Source organism: Myxocyprinus asiaticus, chromosome 42, assembly GCF_019703515.2.
Source record: "Myxocyprinus asiaticus isolate MX2 ecotype Aquarium Trade chromosome 42, UBuf_Myxa_2, whole genome shotgun sequence".
Classification (NCBI taxonomy): domain Eukaryota; kingdom Metazoa; phylum Chordata; class Actinopteri; order Cypriniformes; family Catostomidae; genus Myxocyprinus; species Myxocyprinus asiaticus.
The window spans coordinates 4,435,736-4,462,069 of NC_059385.1; the positions used below are offsets into that span (position 1 = coordinate 4,435,736).

The window sequence follows — 26,334 nt, forward strand, 5'->3', positions numbered from 1 at the left end:
AATGACATTTTGGAAGAGAGGTAATCCATAAGATTTATTGGTCATATGCAAGAGGTAGAGATCTTGCAGTCAGTTAAATTTTTCATAGATTATTTGTACAACAGATCCATCAGTAGTGCAACTCGTGCAAGGATGAAAATGACATTGTCTTTAGAGTGCTGCAACATCTATAATAATAATAATAATAATTCCACAAAACATGACATTTCAGATATGCAACTATACACCAAAGACCAAGCATTTGTGAAAGTCCAACATTTACAGCAAAATGAGGACTATTGGGGGAAGGATCTCTTCAGATGTTCTTCACCCGATTACACAAATCGTGTGACTAAATGATTAAAACCAAGAAATAGAAAATGCATCAACCACAAATGTCAAGTAAATGTTGATTGATGTGGACTTCTGCACAGGGAATTCCAGTTTACTTCGAAAATGTTGTGAACAACACTTGGTTCCTCATTAAACACTCAAACTGAAACACTGGAAAGCAGCAAAAATATATAGTCAACCCTCTCAGACTAAACTCTCACAACTAAACAAAATCCAAAGAGTTCATCAAACCATGCAACTCATCCGAGTTCCAGAAAAGTCTTCAGGGTTGGGTTAATACCACTCACACCCATTTCCCGATTCAAATAGGGGACTGATTAAGTGGTAAACAAGCAGTGTCATGCCTAAGACATGCCGTATCAGAGCGCTAAAGGGAGACGGCTGGTTTGGTGGTGCATCAAGTCCTTGACACAGTTTAAAAGTACTCAAAACGGGAAAAAAAGCTTAATGAGTAACCCCTGAGCGCTGTCCTGTTTAAATACTGTGTATATAGTGTAGGTGACTCAACGGCCCTCTTAAGAATCAAAGAGCTAAGTATATTCTCAGTGGAAAGCACAGGCGATGGTTTTCACAGACTCTCGTTTCCCTCTGTCGCTCTCAGTGCGCTCTGACGTGCAGAACTTTGATTCAGCAGTCCAGCAAGCTCCTTTGGCGATGAGCCCTCTTTGGACAGGAATCCTGAAATTTTAAATACAACACAAGCGCCGTCTTCCTCATGGCATACCAGCGGAGGAAGAGGAGGCTGGCTGGTTAACGATGCCACATCTGCCCCGCAGTAAGGTGCGAGGTGGTCACACTATGTGTTGACAGTATGGCTGATGCTCTGCGGATGGAGTTGTTGCCACATTTGCTGCTGCTGCACAGCCAGCTGCTGAGACTGATCTGATGATGACAGGATATTGACCAGGGGAGACACGCAATTGGCTGGAATGATCAGACCTGAGCAGGAAACACAGAGCAGGTTAAAGACAACATGATATCAAAACTGATCCAATTTACTTCCTGAATAATATGTACCTGGTGTTTTTGTGTACAATTCATCAGTGCATGTTTTTCTTTCATGATCAATGTAATGACTTTTCTGTTTATGTAATAAAGTTAACATGGGCGTGAAAAAATTATAACTAATGTCACAGGTTCTTGTTTCTTTAGACCAATTAATTTTCACTCATTCATAATAACTGGATATGGTAAAATCTCTCCTTTTTTTTTTTTTTTTAGAGATTGGATGAAATATTTTAGAACGGAGCATAATTAGAAAAATTTATACTCCACAACTACCACGTTAACATGTTACCCCTTTTCAAGGTCAAAACACATCACAATAAGTAATATCATGTCCCTTTCAATTAGGGCTGGGTAATGATGTACAGATTTCCCAAGTGCTCGATAAGATTCAGATTCATTTGGGTATATTTCAGTTGCAATGTCCATTTTGCTTACAAATGATAGGAATTCTATTTCATTAACGCCAATAATTATATAAGAGACCTTCCAACTTAGTACATTGCAAAAGTATTATAAAAATTGTAATTTTATGATAAGTTTTCCATTATAAATCCATGTAATACATCAATAAATATGATGTCTTTAAATTGCATGCATTATATTGCATATCATTGTTGCATGTTTATTGTTTAATGTATAATTTGTACTATTTACAAGTATGTGGAACACATGCTATAACAATACTGTCTCTTTAAGAATACAGGCAGGTCGGGGGGGCCTGGGTAGCTCAGTGGTAAAAGACGCTGGCTACCACCCCGGAGTTCGCTAGCTCACTAGTTCGAAACTCAGGGCGTGCTGAGTGACTCCAGCCAGGTCTCCTAAGCAACCATTGGCCTGGTGGCTAGGGAGGGTAGAGTCACATGGGGTAACCTCCTCGTGGTCGCTATAATGTGGTTCGTTATCGGTGGTAAGTTGAGCGCAGTTGGCATGAAGCCTCCAAACGCGCTATGTCTCCGTGGCAACGCACTCAAGCCACGTGATAAGATGCGCGGATTGATGGTCTCAGACGCGGAGGCAACTGGGATTCATCCTCCGCCACCCGGATTGAGGCAAATCACTACGTGACCACAAGGACTTAAAAGCGCACTGGGAATTTGGCATTCCAAATTGGCTGAAGAAAAAAAAGGAATACAGGCAAGTCAACAAGCTCGGTTGAGTGCACATTAATGGGTGCTTCTTTACCACATCCGTGCTATGTGCAATTAGAACTAAATGTTCTTATTTTTAATTTATTGTTTTTGATCAACAACTGACTGTAAAGAACACTGAACAGAAAGAGTATTAAAAGACACGTTATTCAATGACAAATGGATTGTGTGGATCTTGCCTTTGGACACATTACACAGAAACCAAACTTTTACTCAACATGCAGTGAAAGGATGCTGAACTTCTTCACCACTGTACTCTTCAATCATGGTGAGTGAAATATGAAAATTTACCAGCCAGTGGCAAAATGGACTTTTTTTTTGTTGCATTTGGTAGAATATGCGAGTAAATCACTTGCATATTTGAGTGCTGCTGCACAGAGTAAAAGATCAAGATTGTTCAAATGAAGACTGCGATGCATCAGAAACTATATTTTTACCCAGCATTACTTTTTATCTTACCCGCCGAATATGCGATGCAAAGGCTGTTTCAAACTAAACTTGGAGACGAATACAGTTTGTTTTACAGCAATTTGACAACTTACCCACTATCCTCTGCCCATCCTCTGTTCTTAAACGTACAATCTGCATCTTCACATTGGATCCACTGACTGGGGCCAGGACACCCTCCACTTTGGTCCACACACTGAGGACAGAGCCACAGAGGACATAGTACGTCCTGCAGCGCAGCCCAATATCACACTGTAGCCCTAGTGAGGCCTTCTTACAGTTCCCTCGCCTGTCAAAAAACAATTTCATTTTACACGTGAACTTTTGCACACACTTCCTCATTTTGGAAGGCCTTAAAAGGTTGCTGTCTAATAGTTAGTTCACTAATGCACAAAACAAAAGTAAAACGTGCTGTTTTTTTCTATTTCTGTTACTTAAGAGACATCACTCTTTTCAAGCTGAATCTTAAAAGAGCACCTACCAATATGCATGAGAGCAGATATTAGCCGAAGAGTTGTACTGCTCAATCCAGTGTACCTTAGCATCATCAGAGAGGACCTGTTTTGAGACGAGAAGCATTTACAACTGCAGTGAGAATGACTGAACAAGCAGAAGAAATAAACGTTAAGTTGAAAGCAGGGTGCCAAGCTACCTATTGACCTTATTCAGCCCTGCCCCTTTTCAGCGCCGCACGCTTTGTGTTTTGTCTCTTACCTTCAGGTTTGAATTGAAGCTACTTATGGGAGCACAGAAAAGTATTTTTCACCAAGAGTTGATGGTGTGAGTCTACCTCACCCCTTTCCTACGTGAAAATACTTGGTGTTGATGTCACTGTAAATGTTTGTTTTTATGAAACTTAAGGAAGTAAATCGGACCTGGCAGATCACATTCAGACAGCTATGACACACTGCACTTTATCACAATACACACAATTAATTGTCATACGTGTAACTCTGCTTCATTTTTTAAAGTTTCACCCTGTTAATAATTTGTGTTCAAATGTGTAGTTGAAGTAAAATTTCAATCTATATAGCAACCCTCGACTGGAAGTTAAAAGACAATTTTCAAGATGGCTGCACGCTTGTTTCTGTGGCGCATAAGGTCAATAGGTCTTCCATACATACAGTGCATCCGGAAAGTATTCACAGCGCTTCACTTTTTCCACATTTTGTTACAGCCTTATTCCAAAATGGATTAAATTCATTATTTTCCTCAAAATTCTACAAACAATACCCCATAATGACAACGTGAAAGAAGTTTGTTTGAAATCTTTGCAAATTTATTAAAAATAAAAAAAAAAAAAAAAAAAAAAAAAAAACATGTACATAAGTATTCACAGCCTTTGCTCAATACTTTGTTGAAGCACCTTTGGCACCAATTACAGCCTCAAGTCTTTTTGAGTATCATGCTACAAGCTTGGCACACCTATTTTTGGGCAGTTTCTCCCATTCTTCTTTGTAGGACCTCTCAAGCTCCATCAGGTTGGATGGGGAGCGTCGGTGCACAGCCATTTTCAGATCTCTCCAGAGATGTTCAATTGGGTTCAAGTCTGGGCTCTGGCTGGGCCACTCAAGGACATTCACAGAGTTGTCCCGTAGCCACTCCTTTGTTATCTTGGCTGTGTGCTTGGGGTCATTGTCCTGTTGGAAGATGAACCTTCACCCCAGTCTGAGTTCCAGAGCGCTCTGGAGCAGGTTTTCATCAAGGATGTCTCTGTACATTGCTGCATTCATCTTTCCTTCGATCCTGACTAGTCTCCCAGTTCCTGCCGCTGAAAAACATCCCCACACCATGATGCTGCCACCACCATGCTTCACTGTAGGGATGGTATTGGCCAGGTGATGAGCGGTGCCTGGTTTCCTCCAGACATGACGCTTGCCATTCAGGCCAAAGAGTTCAATCTTTGTTTCTCATGGTCTGAGAGTCCTTCAGGTGCCTTTTGGCAAACTCCAGGTGGGCTGTCATGTGCCTTTTACTGAGGAGTGGCTTCCGTCTGGCCACTCTACCATACAGGCCTGACTGGTGGAGTGCTGCAGAGATGGTTGTTCTTCTGGAAGGTTCTCCTCTCTCCACAGAGAAATGCTGGAGCTCTGTCAGAGTGACCATCGGGTTCTTGGTCACCTCCCTGACTAAGGCCCTTCTCCCCCGATCGCTCAGTTTGGCCGGGCGGCCAGCTCTAGGAAGAGTCCTGGTGGTTCCAAACTTCTTCCATTTATGGATGATGGAGGCCACTGTGCTCATTGGGACCTTCAATGCTGCAGAAATTTTTCTGTACCCTTCCCCAGATCTGTGCCTCGATACAATCCTGTCTCGGAGGTCTACAGACAATTCCTTGGACTTCATGGCTTGGTTTGTGCTCTGACATGCACTGTTAACTGTGGGACCTTATATAGACAGGTGTGTGCCTTTCCAAATCATGTCCAATCAACTGAATTTACCACAGGTGGACTCCAATCAATTTGTAGAAACCTCTCAAGGATGATCAGTGGAAACAGGATGCACCTGAGCTCAATTTTGAGTGTCATGGCAAAGGCAGTGAATACTTATGTACATGTGATTTTTTTCATTTTTTATTTTTTATAAATTTGCAAAGATTTCAAACAAACTTCTTTCACATTGTCATTATGGGGTATTGTTTGTAGAATTTTGAGGAAAATAATGAATTTAATCCATTTTGGAATAAGGCTGTAACATAACAAAATAAGAAAAAAGTGAAGCGCTGTGAATACTTTCCGGATGCACTGTACAGCCTTTGGCATAAATCCCAACAGTTTTATAAAGGTGTTGTACGTGATCAGGACCACTTTTTAAAGAAACAGTCTCTTTGTCAGAAAAGTTTGTAGTAATGCTGTGAGACAACAAAGCAATAAAATGAACGTTTATGCATGTACAAGGTTAGGATTCTCAAACACAAAGTTCTAAAGGAACTGATCCATTTACTATGCCATGTTCTTGTAGGCCTGTCACGAGCTACACGTGTGGTTTATTTATCAGAAAAGCTGGCAATTTAACAGATTTGTTTGTGCAAGTGGCATGAAAACTGACATCCAAAGTGTATCCATTTACAAAAGATGTAATGTAATACCTTTTTACACCTCTTCTTGATGTCTGCGTAAGTCTCCAGCTTCACTTGTTTTCCTGTATTTGGTCTGTACACCATGAAGTGTCTCTGTCTGGTGTTAACTTCCTTTATCAGGATGGCAATTTTCTTGTTATTCCGCACCTTGAGGTGAACCAGAGAAAATATTTCAAACTTCAGTTTAGTTTTGTATTCACTGATATAACTGCGCAAAATTCAGCGAAAAATGTATTAATTTTCATCAGTTGGGTGAACTGGCTGACAAGTGCATAAGGCAACTGAAAAGCCTCACCTGAACGTAAAAGCCATCATCTGGTCCGTTCTGGTCGGCCCAAATATGGGTGGCATCCTCCCATGACATTCCCCGCTCCACACTCACCTGAACACACAGAACAAGCTTTTTTAGACAAGAAATAACCATACAGAGAGATCATTAGGACTGACAAGTACAAAACATTCATTCTAATTCTCGTTCCTCAAATACAGAAATAGACATACTGTATAGAGCTCTACATGTCCAGAAGTGGAATATCCCGGTGTCAAAAATTTTTTGACATCAACTTTCTTCACTTTTTCATCTCCAGAACCCAAATCTGTTAAAAATTAAACAAAATTAGCAACTCTGAAATCTCATAAATTGTATTAACTGACTTAAAACAGGTTTTAATGCTACTTACTAGGGATGTGCAAAACTACTAATTTTTAAAATTGACTAGTCGGCAAGTCATTTGAATGACTAGTCAATGTTAAGGATAATAATGTATAATTATTAGGGTGTAAAAAAGCATTGATATATCGCGATCAATATTCATAACTGTTTGCGCCCACCTGACAAAAGTTGATTGTTGTTGCTTTCTTCCCCGTTTATGATATTATATTGCTTTTATATCTCCATAAAAAGTGTTATTTCTCCATAAAACTGTTTAACCACAAACAGAACTCAGCTTAATTAAATATGACTGGTGGGCAGACATGTGGCTGTGAATGAAAAAGCTCACTTGTTCATTCATTCTCTTTATAGTGAATGCCACAGAATACAGGGAACAGGGAGCGATTTCAGACAGTTCTGTTGTGTTGATTACAGAGAGTCTCATGAACGGGGCTGCTGTCTCCGTTCAGCCATCACTCTACCTATCCCAAAATGAATAGGGAACTAGCGGTTACCACATCCCATATAAAACCACCTTTGCACGCCACTAAAAGATCATTTTTAAATCTATGACCCTGCTCGATTTAAACATGGATCTTATCTGACTGCACACAACATATTTCATTCGTAATTACTGAAGCAATAAATGTTACATTTTAAAATCTATTATGCTTATTCCACGGTTTGCATACCATCTGTTTGTCTGTGTTTGCATCAAATCATTATGTTGCATCAGACATTGTTATCCTTATAATATGTGATATCTATAATGGATGCAACATATCTATATGTACCATATTATGTCTATATGTAACATTATTCATATATATGACACATGCAAAATTTTTCTGTTTATATATGCAGCCACACATATCAGCCAAATCATCTGTGACTCTAGTGCTCAAGTCTGATGCGTGTCTGTGCTTTCTAAAAGTAAAAACTTGTAATATTTTTTCAGAATTTTTAAAAAAAATAATTATGAATTGTTCCAAAATAATTGAATTGTGACCAAATTTGAGATTTCACAATGCATCGTAATCTAATTGAAGACAGAGCAAATATGAACACCCCTAATAATTTGGCTCCGTTGTTCACATGACCCCGATCAGACACGTTTCAGAGGAATATACAGACTTCAAGCACATAACTTCACCATGGTAAATAATATTCAACAAAAATAGGCTCCAATACAGAGTGGCACAAAACCGCTTATGTGCATCTTGAACGCAGAATGACGCACTTCAATGTAACCAGAGTGCTTCAGGGCGATCATCACTGCGCATTCAAAAGCGTAGAACTGCAAGATGATGATGCGGATCCACATCTAGTTCACGACATCAGGCAGTTTAGACCTATTTTACTGCAACTATCTAAGCTAGAGATCAACTGATGTATCAGTTTTGTTGAATAATCAGCACCGATAATAGATTTCTGGAACTATCGGTTATCGGCAAAAATCCACACTGATAGTTTTTCCACGTTGCGTCCAGTGCTGGAGCGGCTGGGAAGGGTCCACTGTCGTTATACAGTAGTACAGAGTGGCCTCTAGAGGCGAAATAAAAACTATCACTTCACTGATGCCTTGTGGTGTTTGTTTTGACACGTGAGACTACACTCTGCATGGAGCGGAACACTTCAGATGCAGATATAAAACATCAACAATGAAAAGGTATGTATACAGTACACGTTTTCATATCATTATAAAGTAATGAATTTGTTGAATAGATGCTGCATTAGTAGAGAACAGCAGTATATTTGCCGACAAGGCTGAGAGGACGCTAACATTAAAGCTAACCTCAAGCGGTTAGAACAATGTGACAAATATACACGCAAGTCTTACCCAAATGTATAAATGTCACAATTGTTACCATCTATATGCATTAGTTTATATCCAGCTGGTCATGTTTATGCATTCGTTAGCCAGTTATTCGTAAGTTACATATTTAAAGCTAGTGACATGAGAAAGCAAATTAATATCTTCATGCAGCCGAGAGAAACGTATAAACAAATCAGAAACGCATCTGATTTCAATTACATTTTTTTACCCTCACTGTAAAATGATGACTTCAGATCAGTCACATTGCTCTAAAAAAGGCTAGACAGAGCGCAACAAATACAGTTAAACAGAAAGCAGGTGTCTCAATATGCTTTTAAAGTTCTTTTTAATTAGACACATCATCTAAAAAACAGCACTCCTGCACGAGACGCTGAATAAACAAAAAAAAAGGCAAACAAAGACGTTCGTCTAGTGCGCATTTACATAGAAAAACAAATGGATGGTTGCAAAAGCGTTCGGTGTGAACAGCCCCTTACAGTTGGTGGAGGTGTTTTGCCATTGTGTCTTGCTCTCTTATTAGCATTTCTCAGATTAAGCAGTGAGTTGTTTAAATGCTTTGTCAGGAAAGATTTTCAACTTGGAAATGTGTGTCTCAAGATCCTCACATTCGGTTTCAGTCTGTTGTGTTTCGTCTGATTGAACAGCCTCTGACCTGTGCTCATATTCTGAGCCTCTTCACCACCAAGTTCAGCCGAATACCACTGCTATCTGTGAATATTGCTACTCTACCTACAACTGTACTGAATAAAAAACGATGTGGTATTTCGCTGTTATTATGAAGCTTGATTCCGGAGTAGTAGGAATCAGTGCAAGTGTAACACCATGTGAACTGTATTGAAGCGTTTCCCCCCTCATTTGACTTTTGACTTAACATTTGAGAATATGGACTGACTAAAGCTTTTAATTATTTTATCCACATTAGTTGAAAATGAAATGTTCTTTTTTTAACAGCCAGGATAGGAATGTTCTATGCAATAATATAACGGTGCTGAATGGTTTATGTATTTATTGCGCCCTCTTGTGGACTAAGGAAACAACGTCAATTTAAAAATCAGCTGACTTTAAAATTCGAATATTAGTTCATATATATTAATATATTTATTTCATTTAAAAAAGTACATTTTCATGGTTCAGTCAGTACTGTTTATTTTTGTAATAAAGTTCAGCACTATTTTACTTTGAGTGTTATTTTTTCATTCAGTTTCAATTTAAAAAAAAGATTGGTTGATTAATTGGTTATCGGCAGGTACTGCCCAACTTCGGTATCAATAACATCCACTATCGGTCGACCTCTACTTTAAGCAGTGTCAGACAGAATCGGCAAATGACTTTAATCTCTCCACTAAAAATATTAATGTTAGTAGTCGACCCCACTAATTGACTAGTCAATTGTTGGACGACTAGTCAATTAGTCAACCACCGTGGCACATCCCTACTTCTTACCCAAGATTCCCATGTCATATCGTCCACTCTTTTTGGCATTTTGAATGACAGCATTCAATGTGTCAGAGAAATACTGAAAGAGAGCATTCTGCTGCTGGACCTCCATACCAAGAATCCGGTTCAAGAACTTTCCAATGTTGTTGTAATCTTAAAGAAAACAGTAAGGGGCATGATGAAATTCTGTATAATTGGATCTAATGTCATTAGGTATTTCAACATTTTGAGATTGAAAAATGAAAACGAGAAGGTCTCACCTTTGTCTAGTGAAAGAACTCCTGATCTGTCTTCCACGTTTATCAGACCTACACCGATTAAACCATTACGGATTTCTGCAAAAAACAAATTATAAATGTTTTTTTTTTTTATAGTTAAAACTAATGATATTACAAGGTTTTAAGAATCCCCTTTTGTTAAATCACTGGTAGTTTACATTGACTGGTTAACAGTTTTCCCATTACTGAAAATAAGCAATATACTAAATAAGTGACTGTACCTTTAAAGAAATCCCCGTCAAAGTCAGCAGGTGTAGACACTAGAGGAGAGTCCAAACTAACGATAGACTTCATGACTATTTCCAGAGCATTTCTACCATACTGTAAGTGAAAAAAAAAAAAAAAAAAAAAAAAAAAAACTTTTGGCAGAACACAATCTAGCAACAACCAACAACTAAATTCTGACTGCAGAACAGGAAGTGTAAAACACTATGTAAAGTGATCTTACTTTGTTATCAAAGTTAAATCGGCTGAGGTCTCTTGTTTCTGTGGCTCTTCTGTCTCCGTGAGTAAGAGCACCCTGATTGAAAAAGATAAACAATTAGGCTTCAAAATAATAATATTAATTAAAAACAAGTGTGTATGCTGCAAAAACACACAATGGTCTTTAGTGACTCACCAGGCTTTCCAGTCGTTTGGCAACGATAGAGGCGAATCTTTGTTCTCCAGCCAGTTCAGAGATGAGAAACACATATTCAGGTGCAGTCACCTGGTTCGATCTGTGTGTTCTACCTGTTGGCACAGAATCCAAAGAGTCACTGGAGTGAAAATACCAACATTGCATTAAAAGTAAACAAAATTAGTTAAATAAGTGTTTATTTCAACACTTTTTTTGGATATATCATTTGTCATCATTAAATTATATTTAGTGTACATAGTGGCATTATACTGGCCATTCTGCTCTCTAGATATCGGTATTGGCCATTGAAAAAACACATATCGTGGTACTGTACCCACCAAACTGCTGAATAGCTCTGTCGGCACTCCACGGCAGCTCTAATGTCATGTGCACCCTCCTCCTCTGGTTCTTCACTCTGCGGTCGGCTTGGAGGGAAATACCAGAGCTGGCAGCCTCTGAGATTATTGCAATGTTCTACAAAAGCAGATATAGTAAAGTTTAAATGCTGATCATATCATCAAAACATCAAACAAATGTAGGTAAAACCAAAGTAATATACCTTTTCTCCATCCATGAACCTCTGCTTCTCCGTAAGATTCAGAATTTCAACAGGAACATCAAGCTCTGATCGAGATTCATAGGAAATGCTGCCATCGTCGTTGCTGACTACCCTGCCTTTGCGGCCAGTCATCTGGATTGCAAACAATGTGCACAAGATTACTTTACATTGTTATCATTCAATACACAGAGACTGCATTCTTAACACAAACAATCAGACTAACCTCAGCCACATTATCAGGTCCTCCAAGTTCATCAATGAGTTCGTCGAGCGTGTTGGGCGGCAGATCTTCTGCCAGCTGCTCCAGTCGTTCCAGCAGATCTCTCTTCATCCTCTGGGCGTCCTCCACAGCATCCTGACTGGTCACACAGCTGCTCTCCTCTGGCTCACATTTGGCTGCAAGAGGTTTGGAAGTGACACTAACATCCACTGACCTTAGAAACTACTGTGCTCCCAGAAATAATTCGAAACACCATTTAACTTCCACAGCCTGACTTATTTTTGACAAACATAAAATTCAATGGGAAATTATGCAGGGCAAGACTTGATTTTATCCATCATGTATGGCATGAAATATTACAATATTATTGAATATTTTTGGTTAATATTTTTCCCTGATCACTTGGCCTTTTCAGTTGTGTCTAGGCATCTAATGTTTACACAATACACCCATATTAAAACAGACGGTTTTCATACTGTTGATGTCTTCTCATTTACGGTATTGCATAACTATTAAGTCAGGTATTATTCTGAACTTTTCTAAAATTCAAATCAGTTAAATTAAGAAAGAATCGGCTAAATTTAAACAGCATTATTTAAGCTAAACTTGACATGATAAAATAAATCTATAAATTGTGACAACCTCGTTTTACTTCTCTCCATTTTAAAGGAGAAACATGAGCACAGTGCACAGACATGTCGGAGCCTGAATATTTATTGATCATTTCAGTTTTAACTTGTTTTAAGAAGACTAGTTAAAACCAGGGCTGTCAACTGATTAATATTTGTAATCGAATTAATTACATGACATGCAGACTAAACAATCAAATTAATCGCATATATCGTTATTTGCTGAGAAAGGTGCCCAAATAAAGATAATTAATATAAATGCTGCCAAATAATTCCAATATTTCTAAATATATTATGTAGCGCCTATAATAAATATATAATATGAATTGAAATTCAGTTAAAAATAAATTGCATTATTGTGACAGATGAATACAAAAAGTGGCTTAAAGGGATATATCACCTAAAAATTAAAATTCTGTCATCATTTACTCATCCTCAAGCCATCACAGGTGTATGACATTCTTCTGCAGATTTTTAGAAGAATACCTCAGCTCTGCAGATCCATACAATGCAAGTGAATGGTGACGAACTCAGAAGGTCCAAAAAAAGACAAAGGCAGCATAAAAGTAATCCATACGAATTCAGTGGTTTAATCCATGTCTTCTGAAGCGATATTATAGGTGTGGGTGAGAAACAGATCACTGTTTAAGTCCTTTTTTTTTACTGTAAATCTTCAACACCAGAATGTGGAAGTGAGAGTGAAAGTGTAGATTCATAGTAAAAAAGGACTTAAATATTGATCTGTTTCTCACCCACACCTATAATATCACTTCAGAAGACATGGATTAAACCACTGGAGTCGTATGGATTACTTTTATGCTGCCTTTATGTCCTTTTTGGAGCTTGAGTTCTGGTCACCACTAGGGTTGCAACGATATGAGATTTTCACGGTATGATAACAGTCTCAGAAAATATCACTGTTTCACGGTATCATTATTATCAGTTACAATGACCCTTAAAGGAGTGAAAACAGAAGTTTTTTTTTGTTTTTTTTTTTGTGGTTGAACAAATGCTTTATTATAATTGAAACCATTTTTTTTTATTTTATTTTTTATTATGAAGTATGTGTAAAAAAAAAAAAGTCTCCCTTTTGAAAATAGAATAAATAAGAAAGCTAACAGAATTATAATAATAAACATGATAAAAAAAATTGCATGTAACTATAACATGTTATATAAATAAAGCATGTTAGTTTACATGTTAGCATAGCATGTTAAATTAACTACTAAATGAAAAATAACATTAGATTTTAAGTGTGAGCTTTTAAAGTAACATCCTATGATTATTAACAATTAACATATACAATAGGTGCGCCACAGCACAGCCAGACTGCTCAACTGGTTTTGCTTCAGGACCCAGATTTTACATTGGAAATCAAGTGGCGACCCACCATAGTAAAAACGTAACCTGTATTTAATGTATCCTGGGTCGCATTTCGTTTTATGTTGCATAGTTTTGTTCATGGTTTTCAAGTACAAGGACATGCATTAAGTGACATTTTTGTTGTTGACGTCATTCACAACACAAGCAACAGGAAGTTTTCTCTCCCCCCTTTTAAAAAATTGAAGAGCATATTTACTTAAATGAGCCCATTAGTATCCTGTTTGTTTCCTAATTTCAAACATAATTCAAATAGAACATACATATTACACAGGAGGAAAGGCTCCTCATTACCATGGTTAGGTCAGTGTAGCTAGTCTTAAATAATAGTGATAACAAATTAAAGTATTTATGAAAAAATATGAAACTATGACATTTTGTCAAAATATAACAGTTACTTTTAATCATGTTAAATCGTGAAACTATTTTGTGAAGGTGATGATGTATAATGAAAAAAAAAAAATTATCACATAGCACAGTTGCTCTTTTCCTCCTCAGTGCTGTTTGGCATGTCCGGGCTGCTTACTGTTTGAGAGGTTTAACTTGACTTCCTCCGTAACGCTTTAAACTAGAAAAGTCTCACTAGAATTGAAATTGGTCACATCAGTTTTGAGGTTTGCGCTCCACAATATCGAGGGATGCCTGGTTGTTGCACGCGCGCCGGAGAGAAGAGCAGATCATGATCGTGAGTTGGTTCCGTTATACTCGTGCGAAAGTGCAGATGAGAAGCCTTTAGCTGATTGCGAGATCATCATTAAATCTGCCTCGGCAGTCCTAAATAGGCTATCACTTGGGCGGCCGCCGAAATATCTTCAATGGGAGAACCATGGCATTGTTCTTTCCCTGCTGTCCGCGACACAGTCCGAATAGACCTGCGACCCACCAGTTGAGAAACACTGCTCTAACTCACACACACACACACACTCACTTATGTCAGACCCCTTCACCTTGAAACCGGTATACCGTTGCAACCCTAGTCACCACTGACTTGCATTGTATGGACCAACAGAGCTGAGATATTCTTCTAAAAATCTTAATGTGTGTTCAGCAGAAGAAAGTCATAAACATCTGGGATGGCATGAGGGTGAATAAATGAATTTTCATTTATGGGTGAACTATCCCTTGAAGAACTTAATACATTGTTTGTTTTATTCTTATATCATTGAACAAGCCTACATTTGACAGCAATCTGTTTTGTACCGAGTTAGTCAATGTGTCCAGTTCTCATATTACGCATTCTTGCGCTCCTTCTGCGCTATTTTTAATTGTTGCTCTATATGTTCATGTGCGTGCCGCAGACGGATGCGTTTGGAGAGTCTCACTGGTATTCAGCGTCATAAACGCTGCATTTTCAGGATGCTGTGTCAGGTTTAAAGTAGTGGAAACTTTGAAATCGCGTCTCAAGATTCCAGTATTCTGCTTTGCTACGCCCACCTGTTGTGCTTCCTCCCAAGTGAGCGATTCTCATTCTGTGGCTGCGCTGCTTGTGAAGTTTGTTGAGGTGCGCTGCCACCTATTGACGCAGCTTGCATGGTAGAAATGTTTTTACTTTTATTACCTAATTTACGTAGGAGTCAGTGGTCATGATTAATTGCGTTAATTTTAACGTGTTATTTTTTGTATAATTAAATCGCACTTAACGTATTAAATCGACAGCCCTAGTTAAAACTGAAATGATTCAGAAACCCTGTAAGAAGCTCAATGGTCACTTACCAACAGTAACTGTGTTGCTTGAAGGTTTGATGGCGGGGCTTGTAAAAGTGGGCCTGGTTGTTCCAAGCCCAGAGGCTAACAAGGCACTCTGAATCGAGTCTGGATCGATACTCTTTTTCTTCTTGTTTCTCTTCTCTTTGCTCTTCTTGGAGTCTTTTCTGATGAGCCACGGATCTGACAAAGTGAAAGATGATATTTTAAATACTGCCAATTGGACTTGTGGGCAATGTGCAAAGACTGTTTTTTATAAATTCTTACCATCTTCATCATCCTCACTGGAATCATCCTTAAAGGGGTTGAAGTCATCTTCATCCTCCTCCCCTGAGCTTAAAGATTTGAAGCTGTCATCACTCTCAGCATCTTTGTCTGAATCATCCGAGTTACTCTCATCAGAGCTGTTACCAAATAGACCTCCGGATTTTCTGGCTTTCTTCACTTCCTTCTTTGTTTCTGGCCCTTAAAACACACGCAAACCACCGGTGGTCAAAGCAAAACTATGTCAACTTCAATTTCAATTCGAGTACACCAGCAAAAACTCCAGAGCAGATGGAACTTCCTAAACCATATAAAATGTGTTCAAGTTGAAACTATTTCTAAACATTAAACAGCATCTTATAAGTTCCATTATGCTTTCCATGCTCTGTATACAGCAGTGGGTTGTAGTACCTTTCCGTTTTTTGCCTTTCTGCTCTGTGGGGGTTTCTGAAGGTGAAGGCGTTTTCTTCACACTCAGATCGATGCCCAATAAACTGAAGAGCTTCTGTCTGTCTGGAGCAGGGAAATGCTTCTCCACAAGGGACTGCAGCACACCCCTATAAAGGAACATGAAAACAAATCTGTTCAGTTAGACATCAACATTCACACTATAAAACACCCTTTTAAGGTATCTCATTATGGCTGTCACTTAAAAGGTTTCATTTCAGTTAGGATGCAGCCTTGGAAGACAGCTGCCTATGTAGGCAGCGCAGTAGGGTTTGGAACAGAGCATTTACAAGAGAAAACCCTTTCACACTCACTTTGCAGTTGATACAAAGTCATTGAGCTCGCCTCCTCCCTCTTCTAAGGCCTCAAGGGTTCGAGCCTCTCCAGTTGATTGAAGACCAATCACAACACACTACAGAGAAGGAAAGAGGTTACCACAACCACAGTTACTACTCTCTGACTAGTATTTCTATAACAAGTGAACATTCAATCTAACCTTTCCATTTTTAACCTCCTCTCGGGCCAGCTGCACTACTCTCCGAACTTTGGAGGCAATACAAAGGTACTTGAAGAACCTCTGGTGAGCGGACCAGAACTGGCCCCACATTGACTTTTTCATCCGTTGCTCTGCATCCATCAAGTTGGCGGCTTGCTGGAACTTCTCTCTTGCACTGACCCACTGCAAGTTTGAAAGGTAAACGACTTAATGTTTTTGCAAGCACTTTGGTACGATTTATTTAATATTAATATGTCAGCGAGCGGATCTTTATTGACTTGACAATGACTACGTTTACATGCACTTAAAGCAGTTTACTGGGGGGCCTGGGTAGCTCAGCGAGTAAAGACGCTGACTACCACCCCTGGAGTCATGAGTTCGAATCCAGGGCGTGCTGAGTGACTCCAGCCAGGTCTCCTAAGCAAACAAATTGGCCCAGTTGCTAGGGAGGGTAGAGTCACATGGGGTAACCTCCTCATGGTCACTATAATGTGTGGTTCTCGGTCTCGGTGGGGCGTGTGGTGAGATGTGCGTGGATGCTGCGGAGAATAGCATGAAGCCTCCACATGTGCTATGTCTCTGCGGTAACGCGCTCAACAAGCTATGTGATAAGATGCGTGGATTGACGGTCTCAGATGCGGAGGCAACAGAGATTCGTCCTCCGCCACCCGGAGGACCTAGAGCGCATTGGGAATTGGGCATTCCAAATTGAAAAAAAAAAAAAAAAAAGGCAGTTTATTGCAGGGTTTTAGCAGAAAGCGGTGTTCTGAAACACCATGTAAACAAGAACAATAATTTCCTCACGCTGCTTAAGGGATTAAGAGAAAGCGGTTTAACAGCGTTTCCCCTGGAGAACGCGGCTTAATGTAGCCATGTAGACGGCATTCTGATAGTTGTTTGAGGAGTGCACGTGCGTGGAACAGACCGGGATAATAAACGTCACAGGATGGAGCCCAATAACAAGTCAACATAGCAGAAAGAATTCAACATTTCTGGGAGCACAGTGAATAAATAAATAAATAAATAAAAATCACAAACACTATAAACTATACCCATTTATACAAACCAATGTAAAATATCAACTGTCCCTATATATGCACTGGGGGAATCCCAGAGTTTTACGTAAGAGGGAAACCCCACTTTTGCATTGCAATTCAGCTGCAGGTCAGGATAGTAAGTTAAGGAAACAAACACAGCAACAACTCTCGAATATCTAGTCTTCCTCAGATGCCATGTGTGTTATTTACACAAGCGTCGTGGGAAATTTACGTTGCTGTGGAGAAAGCTGCTTACTGACTGTGCCGCACGTACATGGAAGAGTATGCCTCTTAACAGTGCATGTAAACAGGAACGTCGTTTTCCCGCAATAAGCCACTTTCTGGTGTCCACGTAAACGTAGTCAGTGTTACTGATAATTTTGCAAGTCTCAATTACTCCATTTATAGTTATAAGTAGCAAGTGTGCACAGCTAAAACATTTTACTTTATGTACTGTCCTGAGCAATTTTAAAAGTTGATATTTTACTCACCAAGCGGACAGATTTGTTGTACATCTTGATGTAGTTCTGAGTCAAAGGGACTTCTTCGATTTTAAACGTCACGCCTGTGAAGCTCAGCTGTCGAGCAATGTACATTCCTCTCAGCTTCATATCCATGGCAACAATCTCCATGGCACCAACACCTCTAAAATAACCCAACAAAACAGGATAGCATTCAATATGGAAAAGATGCAGGCTAATATTCAAAAGCAAGGTCATGGAAACACAAATGCATAAAAACTATGTCACCTGCTACGACACAAACTCTTTAACCTGAAAAACTCACCTTCTCTCTACAGCTTGGATAAAATTAGTAAATTCCTTAAATGGAGTTCCCTCCCCCCATATCCCAAGGCGATTCATGTAGGCCATGTTGCGGGGTTCAGATGCTCCTACACAAATTACAGAATGCAGACAACATTTATAAACAGAAAAAGACATGCTATGAAAGAAGAAACAGAAAAGTATCCATAGTCGCATACCTGTAGCACTAGCGTACACAACCCGAGCTTTTGGCAGCTTGTTCTGTAGCTCTAAAACTGCCAGCCCAGTCTTTGTGGGCTTAGATGACCCGATAGGGCAAACATTTTTGGCTTTGTGACACTCATCAAAGACAATCTGAGATGTTTCAATCAAGGGAATCAGTCACCATAGTTACTGCAAAGATTCTAGACAGGCTAAATACAATCAGGCCAGGTGAACTACTTTACTAGTGTTCAGTCAATTTTAGGGCAACACAGCCAAAATTATCCAGATTTTTTCCCCCCATCATTTTCAAAATATTCAATATATATCTCAAATTTTATGTATTTGCTCTGAAATGGCAAAAAGTGATTTCTTCAAATGAGTGAAATATAAGTGAAATCATTATTTCAACCAAATAGTCGTTAATGCCGAGTAGATTCAATATGTTTCACATTAGAACTAAAACAGTAAAATGGCACATTTTCATCACAGTCTTTCACTATATGAATACAAGAATGATATTCAGTCTTTTATACATCAATATAACGTGAAGTAACACAGGAAAGGAATAATTACTTAAATATATCTTTACTAAAACATTACTAATAATGCCCCATAGACACTTCCCCAAACTTAATGACGCAAACAAACCGTTGAATCTATTTTGAACCTATTCATAGAAATGAATCAGACTGAGCAACTCCAATGTTTTTGCAACTGAAGTTGAAATAGAGATTTAATGGACAAATAAAATTGCAATATTCACTATGTTGCATATTTTATTTCGGCAGCAAAATCATTGCAAAGATTCCACAATTATTTGAAATATAGCCCAACCCTAGTCAATACAACTTATTGATTTTTATTTAATTTTTTTGTCAAAAGGCAGAAAATCTGTCTACTGAGAAAGGATACAACACCATCAAAGTCGTCTCCACACCAGTGTAGTAGCTGTTTGAATCTTGTTTTGTACTTTCCCCCAGACTGACTCTCTCCAATCAGAGACGAGTATGTGGCAAAGATCACACCTTTTTTCACACTTCCGTTGTGCTTCGATGAGATCTTTCCATATTTGAACTGAAAAAAGGAAGGAGAATGAATTTGCTACTCAAAAAAGACAAACATCTTATATGTTGAATAAGCACTCTGTGTACCTTGTTTAACGAATGGACCTGAATGTTCTTTGCACCGATGTCTCTCAAGTCTCTCTCTGCATCATATTTCAAGTCATTAGAGACACTAAACCTGCAGAGAACAGTGGGACAAAAAGACATAAATGACAGTGGAATTGCAACTGAAAAGCTGCTTGAAGAAAAGAGAGAAATAAGTGTGATTACCAAAGTGATCTTTTTCTGCCAAGCAGATAGTTTTCATATATGATGCCAGCAATGGTTCTTCCCTTTCCAACACCGGCTCCATCTCCAATCAAGTAGGCCGCTCTGTCTCCGTTTGGTAGGAATGTCTCATGTTGCTGCACAAAAACACATACTGAGTAACAGATCTGAAAATGATGCTTTATGCCTGAAATTGTGGTATGCCATTATGAAATTACAGTCTGAAAAGTTGATATGTAATTTTGTGATCTGATCTGCATATATTTACTTTGTACATAATGTAAACTTTTAACATGTATTATGTATGAAGGCACAGACCTGGGCAGCGTATGTGATGGCCTCAAGCTGAAGAGCAGATAACCAGCCTCTGTCAATAGTCTCCTCTGGAATGGAAAGTCTGTACCACACATTTGGTGGTTTGACACTGGAGAGAGAGCTGGTCTCCACCACAGGATCAGGGTGCCGCAGTCCAATCCTCACTGGGATAAAACACGAGACCAAGTTTAACAAACTTTCAGGGATGCGTTGGAGTAAAATGAAAACAACACAACATTCTCAACCCACACACTAAGAAAAAGTTTGCATTTCACGTACAAATGACTCAATTACTGCGGAGCAAATTCAATCAGTTGCTTCCAAAAGAATCCCAATGATCATACGTACGTTTCAATGGCATGTATTCAGCATATGTCTCTGCATGACCCAGCTCCTCTTCTTCCTCTTCCTCTGGTTCCTCTTCGTCCTTTATTCCTGGTAATTTCTAAAATCAAGCAGAAATAGCTAAAGGTGAAGTTAATGGAACTGCAAAAATTCTTTCTAACAAGTTTCCCAAACACTGTCCATTTGCCATTTGTCAGACAAACAGGCAATCCTGCCCCAAAGGCATGCCACTGATTGAGTTAATGTTACTAAGTGTACTCAAAATAAAAAAATAAAATAAAAAAGAGCTATAATTTTCACGGACATCCACTTGGCTTACTCACAGCTTTCTCTGTATTTCAAACTGGAATATGAAAAGGTGTTTTAACCCATTTATCCTTTAAGTACTGATAATCATTACTGCTCAATGCCCTGCTGTGTATTTTTAACAAATGAATAAAAACTCACGTTAACAGGCGAGAAGCTCCGCATTTTCATGTCATCGTTGACCCAGATTCTTGCTACATCTTTGCTGGACACTTCTTTTTTCAAACCATTGTTTAATTCCACTGAGGAAAAGAGAGGACATATTACATTAACATTCAAACCAACCAACAGCACTGTGTGAGAAATAATACGTCCCCACCACAACATGAAACACCTGTGAAAACTAACTCTGTGCACATAAGTTCCAGTTAAAACCCTACCCATACCTGATCTGTTCATCATCTTTGTAGAGACCAGAATAATTTCTGAAAGGAAGAGCATTGACATTAAAAGATATAGTATGGTTGCATACACGTGGTCTTTAAGAAATGAGCTCCAAAGAGCTTGAAAAAGCTAAAGTCAGTGCTCAAAACTTTACAATAACACAAAAAAACTCTTAAAAGCCAGTTGAGAACAATGACACATGATGCACTTAAAACTAACCAAAGGCAGTTAAAAGAAAACACAATTGTGCTTGGTGATTATGTAAATGTCTAATCAAAATGTTTAAACGTACTGAAACAAAATCAACCTGAATATGCCATTTTGGCATCAAAATCAAGAAATGACCATACGTGAATATTAAACCACAAAGGGCTATGATTTAATCAAACAGTCTGCACAAGCGGCTCATGTTCTGTGCTCGCTCCACGAATTTCATCTCATGCACAGAAAAACAGATGTGTTGGGTTCGATTCGGTAACGTGCGCTGAGCGTGTAATATTTACAGTGTTCTAAATTCACTTTAATTGGCAAAGCTACCAAGAAAATCTAATTACTCAAATTTTGAATGTTTAACCAGATCCCATAGCAAGATGAAATAAAACAGAAACATTACTTGTATAATAATGATAATTATCCTAGTTATTATAATACAGTTATAATATATCTCTGTAATTTCGAAATGTAGTAATAACCATTATTATTATTACTCAGTATTGCATCACAAATGATATATTATTCAAGTTCACTGGGTTCCAAAAAATAATGAGGGAAAAGTGGGTCCCCATCACAAAGTGCACAGTCTGATGATTACTTGACTGAATGTAATTGAATCAGTGTTGTTCAATGTTCATCTGACAACATGTAGCTAGCTACAGATAAATTTTTGCAATACATTTAGACATGTATATTATACTAAACTATATAACCAATAAAATAGCTACCAATTGACTGTAGGAATTATCATATTAATAAAGGAGGGTGGGTTTTCCCCTGCTGCAGGAGCTAAATTCAGTAGGAAACATTGATTCATAATAATCATGCTCTCTATGCAGAGTCTTCTGTAGAAGTATATAGAAACAAAAATGCAACGAGTCCTACTTGGGTATAAAGTCAATATCTGCTGGTGCTCTTTGGAAAAGGGATAACCTATCTCATGAATAAAAGGATATATCCTAGGCACTCAGACTTAAGTATAACATTTAAGAAAGCCTTTATTAAACCATGGCTAGAATGATTACAAATCACAAACCGACACGTTGTGGCTAAAAAGCCTTCATCAGGGCGTGATGCAATGTTTCTCTTCTCCCTTGGAATACAGCGTGTTGAAACATAGAATGAGTCATATAGTATAAGCCATGAGTCATATGAACTACTTTTATGGTTACTTTATGGATGACAGTGCCTGGTCACTATGGGGCTGCATCTACATTCTTCAACTTCTCATTTGAAAATATTTAATTAAAACTACAACATATGGTTTCGCATATGTAGCACAATTGAGGTGAGTCAATTATGACAGACTATTTCTTTCTGGTTGAACTATTTATTTACATTTTCTAAAAATCTGGCTAAAACCAGATGCACTAAATCCTAAGGGCAGTTGAACACAGCTTTAGCGCCTCCATATGTGATTTGTCTTGAGACCATGATGGTTTCTTGTTTTCACAGCTGGGGCTAGATCTGGCACTCAGTGACAGATCTGGTTAAGTGCCACAAAGCTGACAGCTGCATCGACAGACCCTTACAGGCTAAAAAACATCTACGATCGCTCGAGATCCAACACGTCTGCCAGCACTCACTTGTCCCTGTGGCTGTTGCCGTAGCAACGGGCTGAGCTATGTCAGGTGGGGGCTTCAACTTCATAAGCTCTCCAAGGCTGCTTGTCTTCAGGCTGCTGGTTCTGAGGAGGTCCTTCAACCTGATCTGCTCGCTGCTCCGTGGGACCACAGTGCAAACAGTAGGGGAGAAAGACGAGGTCCGCTGGGCTGCCGAGCTTGTGTGTACCACCTTGGTTACTGTGATGGTTTGCCTAGAGGTGGCCCCAGCTGAAGGTTTTGTGACTACAATGGTTCCCAGTGATGGCAACTGATTCAGCTGATTTAAGACAAAGGTGGTAGTTGAGGGCTGAGGCTTCTCCTGCAAGTAGGAGACAACAAATATATTGATGACCAAACAATGCCACTAGGGATGCACAAAACTAAATTTTTTCAAAAGTCGGTGGGTTGTCAAAACAACTGATTAGTTGGTCTTACAGAAGCCCTTAATATTTAGGCTGGTTTACGATCACATGCAACCAGACCCTGTTCAGATGTTAGATGTTAAATGCAGCCTTTCAATATGTTAATTGACAGATACTCAACCAATAAATAGGCTAAATAACTACAACCTCGCATTACGCAAAACTTTTATCAGCCATATTCGGACGGGATTCGTTTTGCCTGAGGACATAAAGACAAATTGTGTTTCACAGACGTACTTTGTGATTTTAATTCTGTCTGAAATGAATATGTTTGTGTTGTTCTCACACAGGTAGAATCCTTGGTTAAAAATTGCAGAGACATTTTTTTTTAAATGTACTCTAAATAAAGACAGACTTTGTAACGAAAGTTTTAGCGTGCTGGCAGTCACACACAATGTCTACACTGGAAGAATAGTTCATCTTGCTCACAGTGCAGACAGCATTGTATATAGTGGAATGTGGAATTCTTAGCTTTAGAGTCAAAGATTTAAACAAGTTACGGTACTCGGACACTAAAAACATGCAAAACATACCCTGATTGTGACTGTCGGAGTAGGTGGAACTGAAGGTTCAATTCTGACAATTCCAGAAGCTTCATTACTGAGACCAATGTCAAGTGCATTTATTGAAACTGACTGAAAAGACAAACAACACTTATTAGTCATCAAAATAAAACCGAAAAGTTCTTTCAGCTTCAATTCAGTTTCAGGTATAGACAAAAAAAAAAAAAAACATTTTTTAAATGCAGGAGTAGACGTGTGTTATCTTATTTGTCATGGATACTATGCATCATTAATAATCATGAGGCTGCTTGTGTTTTGATTACCTGATGTGAAGCAGGGGCTGGAATGATCTCCTGAGGATCAACATCGAAAAGATCATTAGGGCAGATTCCACTTTCACTTAGTGCAGCAAGAAGCAAATCCTGTCCAGGATCCATTGTCTAAAAGAAAGATTTAAACCACTATGTAGATTTCACCAGTAAAAAGATACTGCTTTGGAAGACATCTTATAAGCACATCTAAACAACAGACATTACACAATGTCATCTTAGGTTAAATAGATATATTCAAACACTTCAAAAAAACTACAAATCTCGAACCTCAAATAAAAACCACCACATGAAATACGCAGATTTGGATACTAATATACTATAATATATAAGATTTAAGGCCTTGGTGAATGCAGAATACATTAGAGGTCGACTAATAGTGGATTTTGCCGATACCAATAACAAAGTTGGTGGAAAAGGCAGATAACCGATTAATCGGCCGATAGTTTTTAAAAATCTATCTATATAATAATAAAGAAATCATATTCTTTCCTTACTATGAAGGGCACAGACATGGCTGCAAAATGAATAAAATCACAAAAGCAGTTTATTGTGCAAACCTAATCCCAATAATAACCAGACAAATAAAGATTCGGTAAATAATACAGGACTTTTTACTTTAAACAAGCCTGGGACTCTCTGAATTTAGAGAGATTTGGCTCTGTTACAGTGCTCTATATGTAAGAATTTACCAGCTGAAGCTTTTTGTAGCTAAGGAATTAAATATCAGCAACTATTGGCATACATTATTTCAGATAACCAATAGTTCCAAAAAAGCAACTATTGGTACCGATTTATCGGTAAAACCGATATATATATATATATATATATATATATATATATATATATATATATATATATATATATAGGTCTACCTCTAGAATATATGCCATTAGGAATCTACACAACACGAAATAGTCTAATAGCAACATTAGGATAAGTAATAACAGACTAATACAACATAGACCTCCACACTTGTTTGCCAAAACTGATCCAACTACTTCCTGGTCTGACGTTGCTGTTGGATGTTAATGTCAACCAGCTTAAACACTCAGAAAACAAAAGCACAACTAAACGCCCTAATAACCATTAAATGGTGGGAATACTTAAATCACACACTGACAAGAATATCGTGAGGTCTGCAAGTTGTGATACACATCAAACAGCCGGTTTGTGATGTTTAGTCCAAAATATTCAATGTAATCAAATCAAATAGACAACGGGGTAAATACGAAGTATAACACTCCTGAATGTTAAGTAATATAGAAAGTCAGATACAATTAAAAAAGTGCCATGTAATGCTGCATGTGGTGACAGCCACTCAGTTTTGGTTACGCTGGTTGTTTACTAATTCCCCTCGCGACCCATTTCATTTTTAAAATGCCAAAAAAGAAGCCCAAACACTTATTAGATTGTCTATAAATAGATTTAAAGACATCAGAGATAACTTGTCAAACAAATTAAGAGCTATTATATAGTAATTTGATGAATAATTCCTTTCAGTGACTTGTCTCATGCTGCGCGAGCCAGTCGCGAGACGCCCTCAGATTGCACGCGAAACGCAATAAAACAATATATTTCTTCCCACGGCGAGCCAAACCGGCTTAAATCGTGAGTCTGGTGGAACAACGACCAAAATCTGCGTCTGACAGCTAATGCCCAATAAGCCAAACACGTACTCCACTCTGTTTCTAGGGATCCCAACTGTCGCGGCGGTGTGTTGAACGTCTCCGCTGCTCGCGCTCCTTGTTTTCTAACCATCCGGTGCCATCTTTACTCTCGGCGCGTGCTGGTCACGTGACGCTGCAGCCCACAAAACAGCCGATTTTGAGTCCAGGAATTCTCTTGTTGCGACAAAGCTTACGGGTCGTGGAGCATCGATCGAGGGACGGCCAACGACGATCTTCCAGAAAGCCCTGGAGCCCGTCCATACTAATCGAGATGTTTAATTATTATTATTTTTAAACCAAAAGTCGTCGGAGAAGGAGAGCGCCGAAGCCATGTCACGTGACCCCCTTTTACTTAGACTTAGGAAGTGACGCA

At 38.7% G+C, this 26,334-nt stretch overlaps 1 protein-coding gene across 2 annotated transcripts; it reads right to left on the reverse strand.

Moving 5' to 3' along the window:
• Window positions 1–19: 19 nt before the first annotated feature.
• LOC127432559 (protein strawberry notch homolog 1-like) lies at window positions 20–26,334 on the reverse strand. 2 transcript variants are annotated; one of them, XM_051683793.1, is made up of 33 exons: window positions 25,971–26,334; window positions 24,286–24,402; window positions 23,993–24,094; window positions 23,020–23,356; window positions 21,223–21,261; window positions 20,978–21,078; window positions 20,534–20,630; window positions 20,189–20,349; window positions 19,874–20,007; window positions 19,691–19,781; window positions 19,452–19,613; window positions 18,554–18,689; window positions 18,358–18,463; window positions 18,063–18,216; window positions 16,535–16,717; window positions 16,353–16,450; window positions 16,003–16,148; window positions 15,595–15,792; window positions 15,337–15,510; window positions 11,618–11,790; window positions 11,395–11,526; window positions 11,174–11,309; window positions 10,836–10,948; window positions 10,665–10,736; window positions 10,438–10,537; window positions 10,199–10,273; window positions 9,945–10,091; window positions 6,514–6,608; window positions 6,308–6,394; window positions 6,022–6,159; window positions 3,418–3,494; window positions 3,032–3,225; window positions 20–1,272 (listed from the first exon to the last, which is right to left on the reverse strand). In XM_051683793.1, the coding sequence occupies exons 2-33, from the start codon at window positions 24,397–24,399 to the stop codon at window positions 1,130–1,132; spliced, it is 4,215 nt and encodes a 1,404-aa protein (XP_051539753.1). In that variant the 5' UTR covers window positions 24,400–24,402; window positions 25,971–26,334; the 3' UTR covers window positions 20–1,129. The 2 variants fall into 2 exon arrangements, with proteins under 2 accessions (XP_051539753.1, XP_051539754.1); XM_051683794.1 differs by lacking the exon at window positions 21,223–21,261.